This window comes from Spinacia oleracea, chromosome 3, assembly GCF_020520425.1.
Source record: "Spinacia oleracea cultivar Varoflay chromosome 3, BTI_SOV_V1, whole genome shotgun sequence".
NCBI classification, from domain to species: domain Eukaryota; kingdom Viridiplantae; phylum Streptophyta; class Magnoliopsida; order Caryophyllales; family Amaranthaceae; genus Spinacia; species Spinacia oleracea.
This window is the reverse complement of record NC_079489.1, coordinates 119900332-119909418: the sequence shown is the minus strand read 5'-3', so window position 1 is coordinate 119909418 and position 9087 is coordinate 119900332. Positions and strand designations below refer to the sequence as shown.

General features: G+C 34.9%; 1 protein-coding gene across 2 annotated transcripts; it reads right to left on the bottom strand.

Annotated features, from left to right (window-relative positions):
* Positions 1-2037: 2037 nt before the first annotated feature.
* LOC110805192 (plasma membrane-associated cation-binding protein 2) lies at positions 2038-7543 on the bottom strand. Of its 2 annotated transcripts, none has more exons than XM_022010795.2 (2): positions 7184-7543; positions 2038-2694 (listed from the first exon to the last, which is right to left on the bottom strand). In XM_022010795.2, exons 1-2 carry the CDS (start codon positions 7319-7321, stop codon positions 2413-2415), a joined length of 420 nt encoding a protein of 139 aa, XP_021866487.1. In that variant the 5' UTR covers positions 7322-7543; the 3' UTR covers positions 2038-2412. The 2 variants fall into 2 exon arrangements, with proteins under 2 accessions (XP_021866487.1, XP_021866489.1); XM_022010797.2 differs by having other exon boundaries at positions 7211-7542.
* Positions 7544-9087: the final 1544 nt, after the last annotated feature.

Genomic DNA, 9087 nt, shown 5'->3' with positions numbered 1-9087 from the left:
CATCTTCATAGGTTCTTTAGCATAGTTGATGTCAGGGGTCCATGCTTTAATTTGATAATCAAAGGTTTAGCATCAAAGAATTGAGGCCCCCCCTTTAATACCTTCTGGCAATTTTCCATGGTGAGAAAACGAATCAAGAAAATCCCCTTCCCCACCAAAGAAACTTTGTCTACTCCATACTTCCCCCAAACTCTATGCACATACCCTTCCATTACATTTTGAGGTGGGTTTGCCCCCAAAACGTAGCAAACTAGTGCAGAATTCCAAAACTGGACCTCATCTTCAATATCTTCTATATTATTATTATTATTATTATTATTATTATTATTATTATTATTATTATTATTATTATTATCATTATTATTATTATTATTATTATTATTATTATTATGGGAAAACACCAAAACGTTACAAGCTTAACAAGCTACAAAGATCAAGTGAACTACAAGAAGTTGGAGGGGAGCCGAGATACAATCTGGGCCCCCACTCCTCTAGCTATGGCAAACCCGATCCTATTGAAAATGTGGGCAGCTGCCCGTGCCCCAATGTCTTGAGCCCTGGAGTACGACTGGAGCCGCTTCAGCAAAGAAACAACCCCTTTCTCTAATTCCCCAAAAGAAGAGAAGGAAAAAGGAAAGAAACCGTAACCCAAAGCCCTACAACGTGCTGCATACTTATCCTGCTTCCGCTGCGCTGCAACCGCCACAACCCGACCCGAAACGAAGCCTGACAACCCATATTGCGTCATAGGGGAAGACCCAGTCAAGTCAACACACACATCTAGACCGCTATCCCATGAATAAAGCAATATATCTGCAGGACGAAGAGCTCCGTCACTCTCACGTACTAGTCAGCCCAACATCAACCTCCTTGCGAGCAGAAATCACGGACCGATAGCAAATATCCAAAAGGGTATCACGAACAACATTATTTCTATGTTTGATACCCACAATCCCAGCACAAGACACGGCATGATCCCCATAAATGTCCCCATCGAAAACCCGAGAGCAAGCAGAACACGGCGTCGGATCAGAGAACAACGGAATACCCAACCGATAGCAAAGAACCGAACGATAAGTCTTACCGTTCATAGTTTGGCCTAAACCCGAGATGGGGACTGCCCGCAACCAAGCTGAGGAGTGATCCCCCTGCTGTGATTTCCATAGGGCAACATGACGTGAAGATAAGGAATAGGCGGATTCCGCATCAGCAGTAACCTTCGTGAAGTATATGACTGCCAATTTCTCCATGAGTGTGGGGGCAGCGATCTCACTAGGGCTACTCATAAGGTCGGTCTCCACGGTCCTATTGAAAAGGCCAAGAGCATCATCAAAGGCCGGCCCCGGACCATCAACACCTGAAAGCCGAAGAAGCGAATCCTGCAAACCAGAAGACTGCAAACGGGATGCAAGAAAAGCATAATGCCGAACATCACCAGCTGAATAAACACCCAATCCTCCATAAGAATAAGGCAAGACGCCATTGCCAGTCACCGAACCCAGGTCCCGAAGCAGTCACGATACGCTCTAAAGAAGCCCGAAGAGCCATTATTATTATTATTATTATTATTATTATTGTTATTATTATTATTATTATTATTGTTATTATTATTGTTATATATATATATATATATATATATATATATATATATATATATATATATATATATATATTACTTAAATATTACTATTATTATATTAATATCATATGTAATTATTGTTATTAATATATAATTATGATTATTGTAGTTATTATTTATTATTATGAGTATTATTGTAAATATTAACATTATAATTATTACTATTAATTTTTTAATTATTATTGATATTGCTAAAATTATCACTACTACAATATTGGCATATGCGAGTAAAATTGCAAAATAACGATGTAAATATTTCTATATAAACATCATAAGTACAACACACATTTATTTATTATTTATTATTTATTTATGTACTATTTATTTAGTTCCATTCAGTTCAGTTCAGCCAAACATAGTTCAGAAGAACAGGGCCTTAAGATTGAATCAACAAAATATTAATTAAATTAATAAAAGCAATTCGATATTAATTTGAAGTTTGAACAATCCAACAAAACCCAGATGTTTACAAAAGCAAGAGAACAAAAACACAAAAGAAGAAAAAATACATAAACACAATCAATCTACGAAAACACAAATCATGAAACCCACTCTCTCCCCCCATACAATTATATATATATATATATATATATATATATATATATATATATATCCATTTAAACAAAATCCCAAATCAACTAATTCTTCAATTAATAAATAATTCTATCCAATCACAAACTTAATTATATTAATAAAATAAATTTCTTTTGTGTTATTTTTTATCCCCTCAATTTTCTTTTGTTTTAAAGAAGAATAACCATTTAATATTATCTTCATTTAGTCTCAGATTTCTTCTCTTCCACTTTCTTCTCAGCTGTGGCTGGAGCCGGGGCTGGAGCCGGGGCTGGAACCACAACTGGCTTAGTCTCTTCTTTCTTCGGCGCAGAGGCTTCTGGCTTAGGCGGCTCAGAGGCTGCCGGCTTTGAAACATCTTCTTTCTTGGTCTCGACAGCCACTTCTTTGGCTACTTCTTCAACCTTAATTGGTGTCTCTGAGGGCTTCTTCTCCTCGGCTGGCTTTGCGACTCCCTCAGCTTCCGGCTTCTTTCCATCATCCTGCAAACAAACAGATTTCAAAGAATATATGTTTTCAGAAATTATTTCAAAAAAATAACAATTTGGTTGACTAACAGAATAATGAAGAAAACATGAGCAAAATCAGGATGTCATGCACACATGTTCACTTCAACAACTTCGTCCAAATACAATCATTTCATATAGCCATTACATGCATGAACGAATAAGTGACACCCAAGTAATATACATTAGATTAATAATTAAGGTTGAGCGTTGCATAATTTCATTTTATTTTTTGTAGACATGTCTATATGATGTGTACGGGATTTAACCATGCAGGTCTCTATACAAGACATACACATGTAGGGGCAAAGGTAAAAATATCACAAACAATCAAAGGCACCATTGGAATATTGGCCTAATGGTTAGCCTTAATGCTTGTGTACGATGTGTCTCGGTTCGAATTCACACTCTCCCGTTTGTAATTTTTATATATTGCTCTAATAGCTACTTCGTAATTCGCACAAACAAAAAAAATTTAAGGGGTTAATAATAATAATTTGGCAGTGCGGCAGCCCAGCCCAAGGGACGACATGGGCTGAGCCCATGACACTTTTTTGGAAAATGCAAGGCCTGAAATGACGAAGCACGTTAAATGATTGAGCGAAATTGGGCTTAGACACCAAAGTCCGACAGGATGACACATGAGATTGAGCCGCACCTAAGCGACCCTTTAGAAACTTTTGGCCCGACAATAAACAAGTGGCTTGGCGTGGACTGGACCCATTAAAACTCATGGCACGCGGGTTTGGCACGAAGCACGACCCACAAGGATCTTTACAGACAAGAGAATAGAGGAAACCGTCTAGAAGACAAACTAATGTTGCAAGGAATACAAAGACATGAAAAGGTAAGGACAATTGAATCGGATTTTTCACCAAATGCCCTCGAGGTTTACTTTAATGCACCAAGTACCCCTAAACTTTCCAAAATGCACCAAATACCCCTGACATTTAAAACAATATCATCAAATACCCTTATTGACCATTTTCCGTCTATTCCGTTAACTTTTCCGTTAACATTTCTTTTTCTCATTTTTCTTTATTCTTTCCCCTTCCCATGGAAATCTTTATCCTCTTCCTCAACTTGAATCCAAATCATCAATTATCCACCAATTTCTTCAAATGTCGCAGCCATCCACTACTATTGTTTGTTGCTAGCCAGAAATCTCCACCCACTATCCTCTTTCTTCCGATCTGCATTTTCGGTCTCCTCTCTTCTTTTCTCTTCCACCCATCCTTGTAGTGAAGCCCAAACCCAAAATTCGTCGGGATTTTTTGAGCAAATCCAAAGCAATTTCGCACAAAAAAAACTGAATTGTATATCGAATTATATACTTAATGAGCTTTAATTTTCATCTGGGTATCTCGAATTTTCTCTTGAAATTTCAACAATGGTGATGCAGATTTCTGGGATTCAAAAGGAAAGAAACCAGATTAAAACTTGTGATATGATGCAAGTTGTGGTGCTTGGAAAACCCGAGGTAGCCGACTGTGAGCACCCAAAAAAATCACCGAACATTGTAGCTTAAACCTAGCAAAAAATCAATTTGATTCAATTGGGATTTTCGTCAATTTCACTTTTTTTTGTTGATCTGAAAAATTGATAAATTTTGACTTGGATATGAGAAAACTAGGTACGATTGAAGTAATGATCGGTGGTTGAGGGATGGTGTTCAAATGTCGGAAGCGGCGGAGCCGTGGTGGTTGGATTTGGTGGTTTGGGGAAATTGGTTTCAACTAATAGAAATTAGCATTGGTCTAAGGGATGCAGTTGGCCGACGTATGTAGCAAGCAAAAAGGGGGAGGGGTTGGTCTGGATGTGGAGGTTCGAGTTTTGACAATGGTGGATAAGAAGAGGATGATGATGATGGCGTTTAGCAGAGGACAAAAGTGAAGAGGAAGCCCAACAGATGTTTTGGGTTTTTTTTTTTTTTTTTTAAGATAATAGTTAATTAATTATTTTAGGGGTTTAATTCATTTAATTAAGGTTTAATATTAGGATTAATAGAGAAATGGGTTGAGTAAAGGCAAAAAAGTAAACACACGCTAACGGAGACTTAACGTCTGTCAGCCTCAAGGGTATTTGATGATATTGTTTTAAACGTCAGGGGTATTTGGTGCATTCTGGAAAGTTTAGGGGTACTTGGTGCATTAAAGTAAACCTCGAGGGCATTTGGTGAAAAATCCGCAATTGAATAGAAGGCATTCACTTAGACTTATTATGGTGTTTTTTTCCCCTTAACATGCGCTAAGATTGGCCACATAAGGAAAAGATGGACTTATGATTTGTGATGAACAATCAACAAATGGCCGGTCCCAAGAACAGCTGTGAAAGAAATAAGAAAGGACAACACTCAAAATCGACAATTATAATGTTTACTAACTAGGAAGTACTAATTAACGGAACTTAATTAAGGAGATGATTCCTCGTTATGAACCCTACTACGTGTTTTTTCTTTTCTTTTTTTGGTGCGGATAAGCCACAAGGGCGGGGATGAGAATCGATCCCAATATCACCTGGAACCGGAATGGAAGCTCTAATCAACTGAGCTATCCATCACTCTCGTGAACCCTACTACGTGGTTTGAGACTTTGAGGCATAACTTTTACTATCTACTTTAACTAACAAGGTGTTAACAGAGTGCTACGAAGTAACGTTTATTTAATAAAAATGGTTTTTTGTCAAAAAAGACCTTTTATAAACATTTTTTTGCGAGAAAGGACCTTTTATGACGAAATTGGTGAAATGGGACCTAAAACATAAATTTTTTTGTTGATTGGGACCCTTTACCGGTTTCTTGGAGTTGACCCAAGATTCCGGCAACGACTTTGACACGTGGCAACCGGAGAAGGCCACCTGTCCATTTAATGATTAAAAAAAAAAAAAAAAAATTGCCCCCAAAAAAAAAAAAAATCCCCCAAAAAAAAAAAATTATCGAATTTTTTTTTACCCCAAATCGATATTTTTTTTTTGCCCCAAATCGAAATTGATTTTTTGGCCCCAAATCGATTTTTTTTTTTTTTGCCCCAAATCGATTTTTTTTTGTTGCCCCAAATCGATTTTTTTTTTTCTCCAATTCTACCTCCAAAATCCCAATTGCCTTAAAGTTCGTCACTGAAATTGTCTGCCACGAATTGTTATTCATAGCCACACGAATGAGGTTTGCTATTTTTTCCCCTCAAATTCCTCCTCAATTGTTCTAATTTTGCTTCGAAAAAATTAGGGTTCTTCGCAAAATTGGGGCATAAAAAGAGAAATTCGATTTGGGGCAAAAAAAAAATTCGATAATTTTTTTTTTTAGGCAAAATATTTTTTTTATTTTGGGCAAATTTATTTTTTATTTTTTAATCATTAAATGGACACGTAGCACTCTCCGGTTGCCACGTGCCAAAGTCCTTGCCGGAATCTTGGGTCAACTCCAAATTTTTTATTTTTTAATCATTAAATGGACACGTAGCACTCTCCGGTTGCCACGTGCCAAAGTCCTTGCCGGAATCTTGGGTCAACTCCAAAAAATCGGTAAAAGGTCCCAATCAACAAAAAAATTTATGTTTTAGATCCCATTTCACCAATTTCGTCATAAAAGGTCCTTTCTCGCAAAAAATCGTTTATAAAAGGTCCTTTTTGGCAAAAAATCCTAATAAAAAGTATTATTTTCATTGAGCAAAAAATGCTGCAATAATTGATAGTATGATGGTGTTGGTTGATGATAATATTGTATTGCTAATTTTTCCATACGGATTACTACTTATTTATATTTATAAGTTTGTCTATCCATTAATTGTAAGATAACACGTCAACCAACTCAACATCTACAATTACGTTTCAAAATTGTAAAACTAACATGTCAAAAATATATCATCTGAAAATGAACTACTTCTCATACTAGACTTGTCAATTGTGATTTTTTCGGATTAGGCCTCGAACTCTTTCTTATTTTTACTCCGTACAATATATTCGAGCATTCAATAACTCCAAAATTCAAAATTTAGGTTAAGATGGGTTTTGGTATGTTTAAATTTTTTATTTTATTTTTTTTGTTTTTGAAAGTAGTAATTATTAGTATTTTTTTAACGGGGTCTACAAATTATTCCAGACATCCTAAAAACAAAAATAAAAATCGTACAAAGAAAATATATTCCTCTATCCGAAATTAATAGTCACATGTTTAAAGAATCACTGGAGTAATTTTGAGATGTTTCAAATAAACGATTAAATATCCGAATATGCATTCCTACCATATATTGAGCGACACATTACATAACGGCTACATTTAAGTATTGTTTTAAAAAATATTATCATAAATCGCGTGTTGTTTTTTAAGGAAAGGCTACGTAAAATTTTAAATTCTTTTTAATTCGAGTATAATTTTCATAATTATGTATCCAAAAGCAAATTAAAACCCATGATTACCTCCAATGAAAAAAATAAAATAAAATAGTACTGTAATAATAAAATGAATGACCTCCAACATTTGAGCGAGAGAAGGAACCTTGTTTTGATCAACTTCAATTTCTCTCTCCTCTACGGCTACCTTCTGCTCCGGTGCCTCTGCGGGGGCATCTCCTTCTGTTGTCAACGGCTTGTTCGCGCAGTTTCCCATTTCTATTTATGATTTTACTCTTTTATCCCTTTCTCTTCCTTCCTTTCAAAAGCTTTATTCAAAAACTCTTGTTAGGAGAGAGAGAGGAAAAGGGAGGGCTTAATAGGAAATCAAAAATATAGAAAATAAAAGGAGAATGCAACGAGAAAAGTGAAAACAAACTAGTTTTTATAGAAAACCAAAAACCAAGGTTTTTAATTTGCTGCTCCGACAATCATTCTGCGGCGTTGAATAAGGTTGTTAATATATAGACAACCGCCAGCTAAGCCTACCTTTTTTTTTAAAAGAAAAAAAAAATTTTAAAAAATATTTGAATAATTTATATTTTTGGAAGGTTATATTGGACAGGGTGTGTTAGACTGTTAGCCAAGGACACAGGCTGTAGATTTTCTTTTGTGTGATCTTGTTTACCAAAAATGTTATGATTATGCATCGCAATTTCCCTAAAATTACTGATTCAGGTGAGAGATTATTATTTATTTATCTACTTAGTGGACTATTTGTTAAGATACTTATGTAAATGATCAAGAAATGATTACATATAAAAGCATATGAAGATTGAGTAGGGTTGTAAAGAGTCAAGCTGAATTTTAGTCTATAAGAGCATCTCCAATGGTTGTAGCTAGGGACTAGCTTGAAATTTATAAAACTTTCAAGCTAATAGCTAGACCATTGGAGTGAAAATAATAAATTAGCTTGGCCAAGCAAATTAGCTTAAACAAGCTAATTTGCTTGACAACTAGCTCTAAAATGTTGACAATTTAATTAATTGACAAGTGGGACAAATGAGACCAATTTAAATAACAAGCTAGTTACTAGCCATTGGAGCACAAATTAGCTAGACAATTAAATATCTTGAAAGCTTATGTGACATAACAAGCTAATTGTTAAATTAGCTTACCATTGAAGATGCTCTAAGAGCTAAGTTTGATAAGAATCGTTAATGTTCGAACTTGGCTCATTAAAAAATACTAGTGTTCGAGTATTGTTCACGAAAAAGCTTGTTTGCATTTTGAGTTTAAGTTCAAGCTTAAAACTAGCTTGATAAAATAAATACTTCTTAAATTACCTTTTAAACATTAATTTTATTAGTCTTTTTCAAAACTTTCGATAACAAAACTATATAGCCAAATTTTTATATATAACAAAACTTTTGATTTAATTTAAAACATATACTGAACATACATTTTATGATGTTTTGATCGAGATTTTAACGAGTTACATTTTTTATGGTGTCATACATTTTTTCGAGTTTTGAAAGAAAGTAAAATAGTTTTTGAAAGAAAGTAAAATAGTTTTATGATGTCATACATTTTTTCGAGTTTTGAACGAGATTTTAACGAGTTACACTTGAACATAATCACGACTATAAAGGAAGTTACACCAGTTGTTTTACGAACATTAACGGGCTAAATATGAAGTTGTTCGAGTTTGACTCGTTCACTTGAACATAATCATGTGTACAAAGGAAGTTAAACCAGTTGTTTAACGAACATTAACGAGCTGAACATGAAGTTGTTCGACTTTGACTAGTTCACTTGAACACAATCACGCCTACAAAGGAAGTTAATTAAACCAGTTGTTTCACGAACACTAACGAGTTGAACATGAAGTTGTTCAACTTTGGCTCGTTTACTTAACGAGCTTAAATTTTTTCAACTTTATTAGCTTATCAAACAAGATTTGACTGAGCTTGTTTTGGAGTAGTTCACGAAATTTGGACTCATTTTCACCCCTAATTTTTTTTTCCTTTTTCTTTTATTCAT

Bases quoted from the DNA above. Each gene is read 5' to 3' on its own strand.
- LOC110805192 (XM_022010795.2), bottom strand. From the start codon at position 7,321: ATGGGAAACTGCGCGAACAAGCCGTTGACAACAGAAGGAGATGCCCCC. The intron at 2,695-7,183 runs GTCATTCATTTT...GTTTGTTTGCAG, and splicing joins CTCTCGCTCAAATGTTGGAG to GATGATGGAAAGAAGCCGGA.